At 47.4% G+C, this 17953-nt stretch overlaps 1 protein-coding gene across 5 annotated transcripts in view; it reads left to right on the top strand.

Moving 5' to 3' along the window:
* The first annotated feature begins 1110 nt into the window (after positions 1 to 1110).
* The window catches only part of LOC149347001 (cytosolic endo-beta-N-acetylglucosaminidase-like), a 30294-nt gene continuing 13451 nt past the window's right edge, over positions 1111 to 17953 (top strand). The window contains exons 1-8 of one of the 5 annotated variants that reach the window (XM_089586817.1): positions 1111 to 1879; positions 2087 to 2278; positions 2850 to 2998; positions 5751 to 5899; positions 8074 to 8391; positions 8809 to 8912; positions 9427 to 9535; positions 13545 to 13735. In XM_089586817.1, coding sequence (XP_089442943.1) covers positions 2112 to 2278; positions 2850 to 2998; positions 5751 to 5899; positions 8074 to 8391; positions 8809 to 8912; positions 9427 to 9535; positions 13545 to 13735 — 1187 coding nt within the window. In that variant the 5' untranslated portion in view covers positions 1111 to 1879; positions 2087 to 2111. Of the gene's footprint in view, positions 2279 to 2849; positions 2999 to 5750; positions 5900 to 8073; positions 8392 to 8808; positions 8913 to 9426; positions 9536 to 13544; positions 13736 to 17953 lie in introns of those variants that run through there. The other 4 variants (XM_089586816.1, XM_089586815.1, XM_089586818.1 and 1 more) reach the window with 4 other exon arrangements.

Raw genomic sequence — 17953 nt, 5'->3', positions numbered from 1 at the left:
GCTAGCATATGATGGGGTGAGCTCGAAATGGGAGCGGTGTTAGTCAAATATTTTAGGCGACTCCCTCAAAGTTGAAATGATTTCTAATAAGGTAGTCATTACTCATTGGCATCCACCCCAGCACGGCCATACGGCTACAAAAAGAGCTACAAAGCTTTTCTTTGCAGCTGCATGGCTGCGCTTGGATACTAATGAGTAATTATTCCCTTATTAGTACATTGCGAACTCATCAAGCTCCTACTTGCCTCATCATGTCAAAGTTCACCGCTCAGGTATTGCTACTTAGGACCGTTGAGGTATAATAAATATCAAAATAAATTGATCTAATAAAGTGCCTACTGACTCGTTCACTTGGGCAAACCAATAAAATGCTCTATTATGCATAATGTGGTCATCGAGAACTTTCCTCTATTTCGAGCAATATCACGGCGTATAAATATGTCGTTTGCACAGCCGCTTTTAGAAATGCTATCCTTTACTATGATACATGTAATGCCCCTCTGCTAAAGTTTTAGCCAGAGGCTGGCAGTGTTCCAAATAAATAAATATATGCGCACAGTAGTTGCATTCAGGCTAACTTGCACACTGTGCACACGAATCCTCTATCGGGCCGAACACACTGAGTGGAACAAGCCAGGCTGCAGTACAAGCTGCTAACAACCGTCATAATTACAAAATCACATTTTTCAAATAGCAAGGTTATATATTTTAAATTATTAGTGAGCGATTCAAAATAGCACACAGCAGTGATTTTGCATTTTTGATAGAAAAAAAAATACTGGCGAAGGGAAGGCGCAAAAAGGACGATCAGGAGAGAAGAGACAGGATGGGACGAGCGTTTCCCTAGCAGTGCACAGTAGTTGTCACTGTAATATGTAAACAGGCTTCCTCCCTGCTGACAGTCATTCTCGGACACTGCCACTGTGCTGTGTAGCTTATGCACGCACAGGAAATTCACCATGAGCAGCCTCCTTTCTCTAAGGTGAGCAGCTGTTACTCGTCGCTGTCCGTGGTGATCCTCACAGGAATTAGAAACGCTTGCAACACGGCCGCAAACGCTTCGTGACATCGCCACCGCATAGGTCCTACGTCGGTTCGAAAACCAATGCAATACGCATATCTAGCATCCAACCGCGCAGCTTACATAGCACCTTGGAATCGGCGCACTTTAACCATTCAGGGGCAAGTATCCTGGATCCAACTAGGCGGCTTGCACTGGTCTTGGAATCACTTGCTTACAACTGCCCGAAGACACCGCGACCAGCCGCGACGACCTTTAAAGCGGCCATTTTGACTGTTGACAAAAGTGACGTCATGTCACGTGATTGCAATCTAGTCACGTGACCAAAACGTTCAAATCTAGTTTCTCAAAGATTCATTATATTTTACATGCATATGAAACGTTTCCGTAGATAGTTCTTTAGAACAGCCATTTACTTTTAATGCTTGCGTACTAATTGGAGCGGAAGTGACGTGCACAGTTCAGCGAGCCAATGAGCAGTGGCCTGGCTGGGCTTGCGCTGAAAAATAAACACGCCGCCGCTCGCCGCTACACTCCTACACCTCCCTCCCACAGGAGTCTACGCTAGCGCCACGCCGCGGCAACCGCATTGAAAGCCTCACAGGAAGAGTGTCGCTTGTGTCACTACAGTATTAAAACACTGTACCCTATGGTGGATGAAGGGTAGCGCCGCCAGTTTTCCCTCGAGACAAATGACAAGGTTCGGCCCCGGAAAAAAACTTTCAAAACAGTGAAACAAGGCGATTACGGCGAGACGATTTTCAAATCATTGACGATGCAGCTACAGTGATGAATGCATCGAGATACCTTCGGCTCCATGTGTGAATTGTGACAAGAAAAGGATCAGCGGATCGAAAGGTTCGAGTGCTGAAAAGTTCTAAACGATTGGAACAAATGCTTGTGGTATGTCGTGCCCGATAATTTCGCTCGGCTTCGAGCTGCTGTTTCGCGGGTTTTTTAAAAAAGAAAAGTGTTCCTAGTGTTCCTAGAGCACAGACACTGCATATTTGTGCTGGTCCAGAACGTGCTCAGTCTTGATGCCTGTGTCATTCTTGTCCATGCAAGTTTGTCTCGGACGTCCATCGACGCGATGTCTGATCAGGAGGTCGCCGCACTGAAGACACTGGAGGAATTTCTGGGCTTCAAGAAACCGCTGCCATGTGCTGTCGAACTGCTCAGAGACGTGAAGCGGGGTGAACCGGATAACCCGAAGATTCTTTTCTGTCTCGATATGATGGGTGGCTCTCTGGAAGACAGGTCAGCAGAACAGCACTACACACGCGATCTAAACCGGTCAATACTGACAACTCTTGAAGGAAAAAAAGAGTGGCTCTGTTCGATGCCGAAAAGTAGTGCTTACTATCGCGTGCAAATTGAATACGAGCAGGGCAGCTAAACGGTTGCGTAAGGATAAAAATACTTCGGTTGTTAATGGCATTTCCATCCATAAACACGCGTAGCACGCTCGTTCAGCGATTGCATGTTTGTATAAATATCCGAAGTTGACCAATTGCACTTTCTTCGGACATGAACTTGCTGCATTGTTCTAGAGTGAGAACAAAAACTTAAATTTCGGAGGGACGGGACCCAAAGAGAAACTGGGGTCTGTTAGTGGCGCTAATTATGAAAGAAACAAGTTAGCACATGCTATTTTGTATTTCCTGCGACTGCATGCATCGCTGTCAGTATTAGCTGAATTTTGTCATAGTTGTTATTGTAACATTTAATTCCTATTAAAGTGTGTGAACACCTGTTAGCCGGCAGCCTTGTGTTTTTTGTTCTTTTTCATGGTAGCAGATGTTGAAGGCTACCACTTGTTTCCTACTAGGTTCATCCACGGCTGTGAGAACTCTGACAGCTACCGGTTCCACCACTGGCACTTGATCAACAGCTTCGTCTACTCTTCACACCACCTGGTCACGATCCCGCCTCCTGGGTGGATTTCTGCTGGCCATAAGCATGGCGTCAAGGTTTTAGGTGGGTAGCTCAATTCATACAACGGTTCAGCAGGATGTTTGCATACAGTTGCTGCAGCTTGGGTACTTTCTTTTTTCTGAGCAAAACTCTGAATATTATAGTCCCCATCATCAGTGTTTTCCTCATGGTATAATCATGGCCTTTTATGGTTTATTACAAACTTTTCAAAATTAGTAAACCGTTTGCCAGCAATAAAATGTTCCAAACGTTAAAAAAATGGCAACGATTCATTGGAGTTGAATGCGTGCCGGTGCCTGTTGCCAGGATGGCAACTGGAACCTGCAACAGCTACTTCATCAGGACAATGAGAGCTGTTAGCAAGTGAGAGACCATACCGAGTGTGTCGACCCCCAGGAGTTTAGACCTCTAGGAAGAGCACTCATCAAAGTGCAGGGGGTTGTTGTGTCAGAACTAGCAGTGTGGGGAACTGGGCAGCGACATCCTTGATCATGGAAGCATGTACCATTCTGATTGCTCGTAACAGCAGTCAGGATTTTGTGTACGGGCTCAGAATAAAACATTGGTTACTTACCTAACACTGCATAAAAGAGGCAGTGCTGGAAATGTTCTTATCTCGTGTGTGAAGTGCAGTATGCCGAATTCCTGCCTCCACAGGGGCTTCCTGTTCAACGTGCACAGCACCTAAAAGTATTCGCACACAAGACGGCTGTTGTACGATGCTCTAAAGCGTTCACACTACTCTCTGGCTGAACAAGCCTGCCCTATAACACAGCAGCTTCAGCACCTCTTGCTGCCTCTCCCAATCGAGCATGCCTGTGAGGAGCAACAGGGGCTTTCCTTGGGCACCAGTCCGAATGTTTGAAACGGAGTTTTCTCTCTTGGTGCTTTCCTGCAGCTCGCCTAGTGTCACTGGCTGCAGTTCCTAACAGAGTATCTTTCATCATCATCATCATCATCATCAGCCTAACGACACCTACTGCAGGACAAAGGTCTCCCTCGTATCTCTCAAATTAAGCCTGTCCTTTGCCATCTATGACCACCTTAACCCATGCAGAATTTTTTACCTCATCCACCCAATTAACTTTCTGCCAACCCCTGCCTTCTCTTGGAATCCAGTCTGTTGCCCTTAACAAACATTAGTCATCTTCCCTTCGCACTACATGCTTTGCCTTTGCCCGTTCCTGATTTCGACATCGTTAACTAGCGTTGGTTCCCTGACCCACTCTGCTCTCCTCATGTCACTTGACTCTTATGCAGAATGCAGAAATATGCAGAAATATTCCACAGTAATAGTTTGAATGCCTGCCCTTGTTCTTGAGCAAGGGACGTCATGTATTGTTGCTCGTCTCTGGGAGCTGTAATGCAAGGTGCTCTAGTCTATATGGATGCCATTAGCTGAAGCTCTTGTCCCTGTTACAGTTTCAAAGCAGTGTTAACGCAAGCACCGGTGAGTAAGAGTTACAAATTAGAAGTGCATTGTTTGGTCGGCTGTTTTACTGTATTTCATTGTGCCACACTGCTTTGTTATGTGTCGCTTGTATTTGCGATGCTTTTGGAGCCAAATGTCACAGCTTTGAAATTATCTGAGGGACCTTAAATTGGGACTTACTGGAACGTGTTGATGCTCTCTGCAGATTCACCAGCTTCTACACTGTACGCTCCATGAATAATGCGTAATGGCAGTCTGGTTTCTGAAGGTAGGGCCTTTGTCAGTAAAAAGCAAAGCAGGTCTGAGTTGGAAAGCACAGCTAATGTCACATTTGGTGGACATTCTCAGGGTGTAGGCTCCTGGATTAAAGGTGCCCTGCGATGTACATAAAGCATGGGTTCTTTATTCTTTGTATGCAGAGTAAGGGTCACTGTGAGTCCTGAACGCACAATGACATCACCGAAATCATAATATTTGATATTTTAATCTTCGCTAGAAATGCTTGTTTCGAGCCGATGGTGTCGCAACGCGGCGGCCATTTGCGGCTGCGGAAATGAGGTGGCATTCAGATAGGGCGCTGCCTTTCTCATTGGTTGGGCATCCAGTTTGCATATTGTTCCTTTATACTTGCGAAATGGATCCAAAATATTATGTCTCTGAGTACTGAAAGCTTTTCGCATGCCACAAAAACTGGAAAGAAGCAGGGAAAGCGAACGAAAACTAACAAGAATACAGCTAGGGGGCGACACTTTCCATTCCGCTTCAAACCTTCGTGGCGGCCAGCGCTGTTCAAAAAACGTTGGCTCAGACCAGAAAGCACGCGCGTCGAGACCGGCCGTGACCATACCAAGATGGCAGCGAAAAAAAAAGCCAGTCGACACACCTTGCTCAAAATTGTGAAGAGAAAGGCCGGACAGGAGACGGGAGTTGAGTTTGGGGGGGAGGGGGGCTACCACTGACTGCCTAACAGTCCGACTAAAAAAGAAACTTCGGGAGCTTCCTTTGTTGTTAGTCACCCCTGCCCTGACTACTGCGTCGCGTGCACGGGGGGAAGACGCCGTCAAAATGCGCAGCTGTCTACAGCCTCGACAAAGCAACAACTGCGTGTGCGCTAGGCGCGGTTCTGGTTGGTAGCGCCCAATCTTGGTACTGGGTGAGTGAAATGGGTGAGTGAAATGCGTTTTCATCTGAGCTTTTCATTTCGAATTTTCAGAGTGGAATAACTTTCGTTTGCATGCTCCGATTTCAATAATTCTTTTTGCTCTGGTCTCTGGAAAGCATGATGAATCTATTTAATGATATTAACTGGTACTGAGGAAATCATCGCGGTGCCCCTTTAAGTGACTGGTTCTGGCCTTTCAGGGGCCTTTACCGTGGAGCCAGGTCCAGGCTCCAAGATCCTCAGCAAGATCAGAAAAGGCAACCTTGTGTCCATAGTTGCGTCCCAGCTGGCCCACATCGCTGCTTCATGCAAGTTTGACGGATGGCTCATCAACATCAAGTGTGGGATGGTTGGTGTCATTTGTAACTGTGTCTCACTTCCTGGCATACATTGGTTTCAGTGCAGAAGGTGGTTGAGGATTCACATCCCTACCATTAATTAGCGTTTTTGTCGAGAGAGTTGTTGATGGTGCTGGGTGTATCTTTTAGTCTCTGTGAAGGTGCTGTATGCGTGGCGTCATTTTGAATGGGTGAGGAATTCCCATTCAGAAAGTTTAATTCACAGTAACTGTGTAGGTCTTCTTTCATGCACCCTAGAGCAAAATGTTGATTCTTGGGCATTGTCATTTTCAACATTCTGCAAGTTATCTCGGACAAGAGAGTGGGCACACCTCTTAGGTTCGGATTGTCGGAATGACCTTTGGTTCCATGCATATGGTCAAGAAAATGGGAAGTTTGCTGCAAGACACTGCATCGCTTTTCAAGAAGATATATTGACTTTGAATGACTGCTGAGCAGGACGGAACTCTTGCTAAGTAAGACAGCTGATTGTACAAACACGCCGAGGGTGTCCGTTACTTGACACCTCCCTGTGTGAATCAAGTTTTTGCTTTGCAGCACTTACAGTTCATGGGCAACGTCACACCGCGACTGTAAACATTTAGCTTGTGATACCTGGGTTGGTTTGAGGGACTAAAATGGTGGAAACACTGCCAGCTAAGCTGCTATGTAAAGATGTAAGCCTGACAGACTTGATTGCTACCGAACCAGTCTACCTCATCCTTTTTGTTGAGCCATGAAATCTGCTAGATACTTCAAAACTTTGGCTCAGCCAGACTTATTTTACACATTTCTGAAGTCTGCAATCAAATTATGCCATTCCTGAACAGTGGCACAGAGCCAGATGTCTCCTCGATCGAATGTGATTACAGATTTGACTACACAATTTCACCTCTTTTGATCTGGTGTATTGTGGCTGCAGCTCTACATAAAAGTTGTTCTTGGATGCATACTTTGTGTGCATACGCTTTAGGAATGTGACGTAAAGAAACACAAATATCTTATTCACTTGATTTAGCGCACTTTAAACAGGATATTATTAGGGAATGCTGTTTCCTTGCTGACTACTTCAGTATTGGTTAATTACAGAGCACACACAATTTCATCATTTGCTCTGTGGCTGATTTGCTTGGCCCTTGAGCACGAAGTCAGGGGGTGGAATTCCAGCTGTGACAGCCACAATCGATGGAGATGAAATGCAAAAAATGCCCGTGTACTCTGCGATGTCATTGATGTTGGACCCTGCGTACTATAGCTTACCTATAGCATGCAGCTCAGCCACCATTGGCAGTTAGCCTCTTGTTTTATACACACTTTGAAGTTCTTGGAGATAAAATTTATTGACTACTTTAGCTGTGTCTTAGAACTCTCAATGGCTCAGTCATTTTGACTTTGCAGCATTGCAAGAACTTTCCTCATTTTATTTGCGATGTGGTTTCAGACTTCAGTACTTGTTGTATCGACAACTAACAATATTACATTGCGTCATCAAATTGTGCTTGATGCGTTACTACTTCTCTTGCTGCCTTGCTCCACATCCCACGTAGCACCACTGCTGCTGCTTGAGCCTTTCTTTTCCATCTGGAGTTGATAGTGTGCCGAAGTTTTGAGGGACAGATCTTATATTTCTTTAATTTTATAGTATACCACTAGGTGCAGGAGAAAGAGGGGATGTGGTTATCATGGCACGGAGGGAGGGAGTTAGCAGTTATGAACAGATTAGGGTTAAGCAGCATGTAAGCCAGTTTGGTGCAGGGAAACACGCGCACGGTGTGACAGTATACATCAGCTGCAGTGTTCAGATGCCTCTTGGCACCATGTAGAAGTGGCAGTCAGTGTGGATGGACTAATGCAACTTGAATGGCACTTCATACTTGTCTAGTTGTTTGGGAACACCTCGAGATTTGGCAAGGCATTAACTTTCTTATACAAAGGGTCTGCAGATAGAGCTCAGGTGCCGTCCAGCATATTGCTCGCATTTGGAGAGCACGGAACGTAGGAGTTTGCGATGGTGAAAGTTTGGCAGCCCTTTAGGTGTGAGGATGTGTACAGCTAATAAAAGCACTGGAACCTAAATGGCAAATGTGGCAATGTGGACAGTAGTGTTTCAAGGCCGCTTAGCAGTCATGTGCTTGATCGGCATAAAGCAGACTGAGACAAATGGCATCGTGGCACCTGTTTCCAGGACGAGACCTGTGGCCCTTTTCTCTTGGAGTTCCTCAGGGCCGTAACCACGGAAACTCACCGCTCTGTGCCCGACTCATTGGTCATCTGGCACGACAGTGTGCTGCTGGACGGCAGGCTGGACTGGCAGAGCGAGCTCAACGAGAAGAATGCGTGCTTCTTCGACCTCTGCGACGGCATCTTCCTCAGATACAGCTGGACTGAAGACATGTTGCGGAAGTCCGCGGGCCATGCTGGCAACCGCAAGAGTGACGTCTATGTCGGCGTCGATGTGTTTGCACACCAGACAAAGCACTTTGGCGGCAGTGAGGCAGTCAAGGTGTGTGCAGCTCAGCCAGTCCTATGTCGTCTCATTTGATTGACTCGGGATAAGAACTGTGGGTCAAGGGGATCAGTTAATTAACAGAGACACCAGTAGTTGTTGAGAGTGTGAAGACCACTGTGCATGCTCTTATATTTGCAGTGGGGGAAGTCAATTGCAGAAAAAAAATTTCGGTGCAAAAACAAACAACATTTCTAGCACCGAGGAAAGTACAGCAAAATAGTCGTGCTCCTATTTTTGCTTTGGAATTGATCTTTGCTATTTCTGCAGATTGGAAAAAGTGCATGCCTTCTAGAAATAAGCAGAAATAAGGCAATCGCTTTCACAAACCTCACATTTTAATTGAATGTTTAGGCAATGTGCTCACTGCAAGGGATGACTGTGGCAGCCTTGGGGACTCAAATTTTGTTTCAGGAAGTTGAAGTAGCCCGCAAGCATGGTTTGTCGTCAGCCATTTTCGCTGCTGGCTGGGTGTACAAGAACCAAGACAAGGTGGAGTCTGCAGCCAGTCAGCGCCGGTAAGTTGTGCTGAAGATCTCTCTTTCCTGTGCTCAGTGTGGAACGTGCACTGCAGAGTGTGATTCATCGCTAACTACCAGTTGTGGAATCAGTTTTGAAGTGGAGACTAAACCTTTCTGCTAGCTAAGTTGCTGGGTAGTTAGCTCTCTTATTTCGTGCAGAAGTTGCATTCTGTCTCGAGTTTTGTTTGCCTTTGTATACTTAATTACACCGCAGTTATGATGAACAGTACCCTTGGCCTTCTTATTACATTTAATTCTACATTTGGTTGTATCACCTGCTTGTTTGTTTTGTTTATAACAAATAAATTGTGTTAGGTCATCTTGGACAGGTTGAACTTTACACCAGTGAGTCTCAATTTCAGTAAAAAACATTGCTAGCACCATGTGTTTCTAGAAATATGAGACTGCGTGAAGGAGCAGAATATCTGCGAGGCTTCTGCAAGACGTGTTAGGTAGTTTTTACCTCGTGATGGTTTATCTTTATTCTTGCACTGTGTTGCAACCTTTGCAGGTTCTGGGACTGTCTACAATGCTGCTGTCCCGAGACGTGTGTTAGGACACTGCCGCTCCAAACCAGTTTCTGTCAGGGATTTGGCCAAAAACTCTTTAAGGCAGGCCAGGTCAGCCATTTTCTTTGCATCTTTTAACTGCATTAGAGGGACAGTCTACTGCCGGAGACAAGCATGTAAATACTGGCTTGTTATTGCATATTTTCTCTTATGAGGACAGCAGCATGGGAACAGCTCTGATGTTTTTGCAGGATTACTCCAAAAGTTTGGCCAGAGCTGACAGTTGCATCTTGCTGTGTTAAAACTTCACAGCTGTCCAGGGAGTCTGGTTACAACGCCTGGAGTTGATATAATACACTTCATTAGCAAGAGTGATTGGAAAAAAATGTCATCTTTGTTATTTTTCTTGAAGAAACTCCAGACTTGGCTTAATTTTTTTCACTTGCAGCTAGTTACCCTGTTCTGTCTTATCATCACTTCTAATGTTTTCAAAAAGGCAGGCTGCCACTATGCTGCCAACGGCACTGCCATTGGAAATGCCACGAGCTATGAACTACCTACCTTATAAACGCGTGTATGGGCTGCACTCGTATATGGCCGCACCCCGTTTTCCCGAAGGAAATGTTTAAGAAAAAAAAATTCAGGGGCACTTTGACTGTCTAAAGTGTGTAGAGGCGAAAGTGTTTTCCGCACCACTTTGGCTCCTTCTGTGGCACTGGTGGCGTCACATGTAATTGAGTAGTAATTACTAAGTGATGGCAAATCACTACTTAATGGTTAATTACTGATTAATGCGTGAATACTGATTAACTGCTAATTAATGACGCTTAAGCTTCACCTTTAGGAGTGGAACGCGACAGCGTGTTGTAGCGCTGCCACGGAACGCCACCACCCGTTCCGCGCGATGCCTTGCCAAATGGAAATGGCGCAGTAATTCTCTATCTCAGTGGACGCGGTGTAGAGGAAGGGAGGAAGCGGGAGTGAAAGAAGAAAGACAAAGATTGCCTGTAATGAAGAAAACGAAAATTGTATTTGAGGAAAGGAAATTACGCAGTAACTGTCTCACATATCTCGGTGGACACCTGTCAAAATTCAGGGGGGGGGGGGGGGGGGTTGCACTTTTTTTACCTCAAGTGCGGTCACTGATGTGTGGTCAAGATGTTAAGCTTCGCCTCTAAGAGTGGAACCCGCCTCTAAGAGTGGAACCCGACAGCGTCTTGCAATGCTGCCAGGGAGTCCATACAACGCCATCGCCTTTTTGGGGAAAGGAAATCTATCTGTCTCTCATATCTTGGTGGACACCTAAACCTCGCCGGAAGGGAAGGGAGGAGGATGGCAGGGAGCGAAGACACGAAGACACCTATTCACTAGACGCGCCTTTGTTCATTCCAAACCATCGAGCTGGCATGGCGGAGTGGATAGCATGCTCGTCTCGCACTCCGAAGACCGGGGTTCGATTCCCGAGCTCGACCAATTTCCTACTCGCTTTTATTTATTTATATGGCCTGACTAGAAAAGTTAATTAGGCTAATTGTGTTAATTATGCTAATTAAGCAATTAACTAAGCTCAGTCCTACTTTCTTGGAGCGTCACTATATGATCCCTTCAATTGGTTGCATGGTTACTAGCCAAAGTACAATTGGCCCCGTTTGAAATTGGCGCACTGTGACGTCACGACCGTTTCGACCAACTGAAAAGCGTGACATTTCTGTCGACAACTGCTACTTACAACGATGAGACATTAAAGGCTTTCGACTTAATAAATTCTTGTAAGGGCCGCACCCCAACTTTCCACGACCCAGGTGGGAATAGCCTTTTAAATGCACGCGCTGTGCACTCCGTGATCAGCTCTGCCTGCGAGGAACGGTGCGCTTGATCGCGGAGGCCACGCACGCGCACAGGTGCTTCCATGTGCCGTCCTTGGATGGCGCCCGCGGTCGCAATCATCATCATCGTCAACTTCTTTTTTTTTTTTCCCCACGATCTCTCGCTATTCACGTCGGTATCGCCAGCTGCAGTCTTTTGTTGTTTTTGTGGCGTGTTTGTGTGCTCACCGTAGTCACCGTAGTTGTGGTGGTTGTGGCTTTCGCGTGCTGCCGCCGAGCATTGCAGTTTTTGCATGATGGGCAAGCACCTTAATAGCTACAAGGCTGGGACTTAGCTCTCGAACACTGCAAGTGTGTGGCGGGCAGGAAATTCGACGTGGCCGAGGAGTGCGTCCGATGATGGTGCAACTAAAAGTATGCATTGGGAAACACAAGCTATAAAAAGCGCTCTCCGAGGCAAGCCGTGCAGGTTTCCCGGACTAGAAGAAGAGCTGTTCCTCTGCGTGATGGAATTGCGGAACAGCAGCTACGCGTTGACAGCGGACATGCTGCGCGGCTTCTTTTGGGTTGAGCGTGCACCAGAGCACAGCACCAGCTCAGAGTCGAAATACTCCGCAAGTGATGATTGAACGCAGTGTAAATGCCGCTCATTCCCTGTTTGGGGTATTTTTAGATTAAAAAAAATTTTTTTAGAACATCGCTTGTATGGGCTGCGCCCCGAAAATTGGCCCTCAAATCTGGAAAAAAAGTGTGGCCCTTACATGCGTTTATACGGTATACCCGCTTGGTATACTACCTTGGATATAACGAACCTTAGTATGCCACCTTGGGGATAACGAACTTTAGTTCATCAAACTCTGACATACTGAACCTAAGTATGCCACCCCAGATGTCTGTATGTTAACCTCGGATATACAGTCGCCGACCGATTTTTCGGACTCGGTGGGACCCGAAAAATGGTCCGAATAATCGAACAGTCCGAAAAATCCGTGAACTTAAAAAAAAAACTTTTCAGCGTAAAACCAGCTTTCAAAATCGCGAAAATTGCCGCTCCCCATGTTCCGCCTACAAGCGATAATATTAGACTATATCTGAGTCATAGCCGTGCTTTCTTCATGTCCGCAGCCTATCTCATCATGATACCAGATAGTGGGGCGCAAATTTCCGGAGCCCTTCACTACCACTACGGCGTCCCTCATAGCCTGAGTTGCTTTGGGACGTAAAACCCCAATAAACCAATCCAAGATAGTGCGGCGCAAAGGGCGCGCGATCGCATTGATAACGGTACAGCGGGACAGCTGCAGCATCCGCCACGGCTTGGACGACGCACCCCGTGGTGCGTGAACTTAAAAAAAAAAACTTTTTTGCGTAAAACCGGCTTTCAAAATCACGAAAATCGCCGCTTCCCATGTTCCGCCTACAAGCGATAATATTACACTCTATCTGAGTCATAGCCGTGCTTTCTTCATGCCCGCATCCTATCACATCGTGATACCAGACAGTGTGACGCGGCCGCGGTCATGCCGTGAATGAATGAACTCGCTGCGCGAAGCAAGAACAGTCGGTTTGCATGGGGCAATAACGTTCGCGAAGACCGTGAGGTAACCCATGGGTAACCTGCGGGAAAACGCGAGCGGGAGTGAGCGCCTCTGATTGCACTCCCACCCTCGCCCCCGTCTACCGCGTTTGCTGTCCCGCTGTACCGTTTTCAATGCAATCGCGTGGCCTTTGTAGGCCATCTCGATGGTAATGGAGAGCATCTCATATCTCGACGATAGAGAACAAATAGCCAAACCTATCCAAGCCAGTCCGACTGCGCCCGCCGAGCCGATTCCGTTTAAATCCAAGATGCCGCCTTTCGCGGTGGTGGCAAACGGTTTGGTAGTGACAGCGATGCCCGCTCGCGTCTACATTAGGCCAAAATAACAAATTTTCGGTTGAAAAACGGTCACTGCAATATTGTTGGCGTCTATTTTAGTCCGCAAATTCGAACATTTAGACTCCGCAAAGTCCGAAATATCGGTCGTGAAAATGTACACGTTCCTATGAGGAGCGCGACGGTTCCTCAGCGAAGTCCGAAATATCGCGCTAGTCCGAATTATTGGAGTCCGAAATATCGGTCGACTACTGTAGTGAACCAAAGTACACTACCCAAGTAAGGTACACAGCACTAAATCTTCTATCTGAATGCTAGACGTCATAAGAAACAGCATAAGGGAGGGCACATTTTTTCTAGTTATGCGCACAAGTTACAAGTGGACAGTACACTGCTCCACACGACCGGGTCGGTGCAGGAGGTGAGCTCCGTGGCCTGGTCCGACCTGTCCCAGCAGCAGCTGCAGCCTCGCGACCAGGGACGCTCGCTCTGCGACGGCTGCGGAGTGGCCGAGGTGTGCACGGAGTGGGCGTACAACGGAGGGGGCTGCCTCCGCCTGCGCTTCACCCCAGAGGACGGGGCCAAGCCCAGGGCAGCCCCTTACTTCAGGTGAGGCGGCAGCAGTTCTCTGGGAACCCAGAGGAAGCAGGTCTTATGGCCCTGAAGACCTCATCAGGGGTGTCATGGGAGGGGGTGTTGTTACAGAAAAGATCAACACTCCTTTTGGAGACGAGGGCTTTAGCTATGTTCCCATGTTCCATAATGGGAGTTCGTTAATATGGGGCACAGTTAATACAACCAAGCATTGACTGCTTCTTAAGCACTGTAAAAACAGTACAGTGGACTGATTTCACAAAGTCCACTGTGCATGCGTACGTTTACCAGAAGCAGTCAAGCACCATGTTGGCTGTCCTTCACGGCAGCGTCTGTACGACTACCCACCTTATTTGGTGCCTTGACTGGCATTAAAGGGATCCTGAGAAGTTGAAGTTTCGCTTGTATCGACAGAATACCAGCTCCTGATCACAAAAAACACTCTTGCTTAAATCAAAGCTCCTGTAATGTAGAAAAGGGCAAAAACTGAAATACAGGTACGCTGCCACAGGCCAGTCTCGTAATTACAAGCGGTGTGATGAAATACCGGACTACTACACCTCGGATTTCTGAGGCTGACAATTGTGCATGAAGTTCACATGTTTGGATATTGTACTATGCAAGTTTCGTTTCGAAACTGCTTGTGCACTTTTATCACTTGTGGAAGATGGAAAAATGACAACCTGTATGTTGGAAGCCAGTGAAAACCTATACTTGGCGACGTAGCAGGTGGCCAGCTGAGCTTCAGTATGTTTTCGTGCTTCGTGGCTGTGCGCTTTGCATGCCCGCGTGGTTAGGTTTTTGACGCGCCTCGATTTACATGTGCGGAGCAGCAGAGGAACTTCAGGTGTCCGTCTAAGTGCTCCTTGGAAGAAGTTGATGCCGTGGTACACACCTGCGATGAGGAGAACGTCTGTGGCTAGCTAATTTTGCAAGCGCTTCAATGTTAGCTAACCCACCGCTCAGCGAGTTTGCTTTGGCAACGTACGAAGACGCTGAGCTGCGTAACCACTGCTACGAGGACTGTTATTACAGAATTGAAATATGTCCGTGCATAGTCTGCTCATTAACAGAACTTGCTGTTGGCGAGTTGGTTCGACATGAGTGTAGCAACCGGCGCTGAGAGAGGGACGAAAAAATTTTTGAAAGACACACGTAAGGCGCACTGACAACTCGAAGTTTGTTTCCTGTTACACAGATTACCATTCAAACACATGTAGGGGCCGCACCTTTCTTTCCAAGTTTCAGGGCCAATTTTCTGGGTGCGGCCCATACACAGGATGTGCGAATTATTTTATTTTTAATTAAAAACACGCCGATCAAGGAATGAGCGGCATATATTCTACATTCACTCATAACTGGCGGAGTCTTCTGACTCCGAGCTGGTGCTGTGCTCTGGTGCATGCTCATCCCACAAGAAGTCTCTCAGGATGTCCATTGTTAACGCGTAGCCGTTGTTCCGCACTTCCATCTCATAGCCAGCGCCTCCTCTATTTTTACAATGCCTGCCGAGTAAAGCCGATCTGACCGTCCAAGGCCCTCTCCTGTCCTCCTTTCCTACTCTCTCCCATCGGCTAGCCTTTGCGCCTGCTCTGCTTCGCTCCGGTGGGGGATAGTACCATCTGAGTGGGGCCTGACGACAGAAAGCGGACAAAAACAATTTGATGAAGACCTTCCCCCTTTCTTCTTGAGGCGGCGCTCTTCATCTCTGATGATGATCAGGCTGCCTGTCAGGTATGGACGCGTCACAGGGCGTGCCGTTCGTGCCGCTGCTCATCGTGTCGCTGCTCATCGGGGAACCAGTGCAGGCACTGGTTTTAAAAGGAGCCACAGAGAGTGCGGCGCAGCGGCGGTGGCATTGCGACGAAAGGCTGTGGCGGCTTGTTCAAATAGTGTTGGTCTTTTAGCTACAACGCTGAAACATTGCAGGAGAGGCACTGAAATCGCTTGGCGGAAGTATGAAATCAGATGGCAAATGTAGTCAGTAATAAGTTGTGCTATTTTGGCTTGCGATTCAGTCATGTTCAGCAAGGAAAATGGGAGAATGAAATAATGAAGGCATGGTAAATCTTCCAGAGAAGGCATTTTTTGAAACTACCAGGTAGCAATAGCTTTCAAGTCATAGCTCTACTTGTTGCAGGATAAGCTGTCATCGTTACGACAACTAGGTAAAGATTTCTCTCTGTCCATGGCAGCCTGCAGGTACGATTGATTTATGAAGCAAAAAGTGAACTTCATTCGCAAATGCGCGGTCGTGCACAACCAGACACTAATAAGATTATGCAAAACTGAAAAGAAGCGCTTGAAGAAAAGGAGGCAAGATAAAACTGAAATCGAGTTCGCTTGAGCACGTGATCAGGGGCAGTCACTGTTAAGCCGAACCACAAGGCAGCGTTTCTTCGACGCCTTGTCAGCTTCTCTTCTACCGGCGTTGTTGCTCGCCGCTGCAGGAGAGGGCGATCAAACACATGAGGGCGTACAAACTAGTGTCTCCACACGGGCTTTAGGTGTTTTGTTTTGTTTGTTGTTGTGCTGAGCTCGCGCATAAGGTGCTTTGTCCTCCTCGCGCGTGCAAAAGTAGTTGCGCTACAATGCAAATTTCTTACAACTGTAAATATACGTGTAAATACAAGCAAGTAGACAAAAAGTTTATGCAGTTAAATGGCTATAAATACAGAGTTGGAGTATATATAGCAGCAGATACGTACCAAGTATTGTATATATGCTATTCCTGTAAATAGGTGTGAATATATGTAAATAAATGCACTAGACGTCCCCTTCTTTTCTACAGTCTGTGCAGCGAAGTTCCTCAGCTCCACGTAAACAAGCCTAAAATCTCCCAGACTTCACGCAGAACTGAAAGCAGCAGCCCTACTGCACATAATTAACCGGTGCCATTTTACTGCTGTTGCGAGCACACCTCGTCAGCTTCGCGAACCACGCCATTTACCCACACAAAACAATTTTCGATAACCATGATGTCACGAAATGAACAAACATAACAGCACTTTATTCGTCTGGCAGGGAACAGCAATTAGCGGCGCACACAGCTCAAGCAGCACCTCAAGTATGCCAGCCGCGATCCTCAAGTGATCAGTGGAGCGAACGCCTCATCCCACCTCTGCAAATGACGAGCAAAGCTGCCGCTCCAGCGAGTTGTCGTTGGAAAAAGCGCCGCACCGTGGATGAAGCGAGGGCTGCACAAGAAGCGGTAGAAAGGAAGGATCTGACAGACGTGTGGGGTAGGAGTAGGACAGAGCTATCGCCACCACGCGCCCATGCGCAAGCGTGACGCATGCAGTGCTGCCATCTGGGTGGCGCCGCAACGTGGCAACTAACTGAAATGAGGTCTACCGACGGCTTCCATTGCAAAGCGGTAGATGCAGCTGGCATTGTAAAAATAGAGGAGGCGCTGACATAGCAAAGCAGCTCTTCTTCCAGATCCGGACACTGGCATGGCTTGCCTCGGAAAGTGCATCCTTTTGGTTGCGCCATCGTCGAACGCACTTCTTGGCTCGCACGCTTGCCGTATTTGAGAGCAAACTCCTAGCCGTGTAGCTATTAAGGTGGCGGTTGCCCATCGTGCTAAAATTGCAAAGCTCGGCGGCAGCACCCGAAAGCCACAGCTACGGTGAACTAACATGCTACCACAACTCGCATGCCTGTGACAGCCACAAAAAGCTGGAGGGGATGATACTGATGCTGATATGAATAACGAGCTTGCGGCGGAAGAAAAAATTGATAGGGGCTTAACGTGGTTAAACCGAGTAGACCTGCGAAAGCAGGTGCTCACTCTCCAATTGGAGGGGGCACTTAAACTCCGCCTTAGGGGTGTGGCATGATATTTATGGTGGGTGCACGTGTATGCTGAATTGGTAATTCATACTTAAGATTCATAGATGGCGGCTAGCCTTCATATACCACTACCAGCGCAATGGTTGAGTGATGCGCCACTGCACTGGCAGGTGGCCGTTTCTATCCCAGCCACCCATAGGGATTTTGCAACCCATGCTGCTCTTCCCGAGCAACCTCTTGCGCAGATGGCACGACGCCCGTCCGAACTTACTCGGGTTGCTAGGCAGCGGCACAAGATTGTATGTGCCGGTTTTGCCTGTCCACTTATGGTGTTAGCTTGTGGTTAAGCGTCTGGTTTAGCTCGTACCGGCTCCCTGGCCGGCACAGGGAGCCGGCATGACGCTGTCATGAGCTGTGACACCCAGCGCCTGTGCGAGG

The sequence above is a fragment of the Amblyomma mixtum genome, chromosome 4 (genome assembly GCF_055824585.1).
Source record: "Amblyomma mixtum isolate Tamu chromosome 4, ASM5582458v1, whole genome shotgun sequence".
Taxonomy (NCBI): Eukaryota; Metazoa; Arthropoda; class Arachnida; order Ixodida; family Ixodidae; genus Amblyomma; species Amblyomma mixtum.
This window is presented reverse-complemented; position numbering and strand designations above follow the sequence as displayed.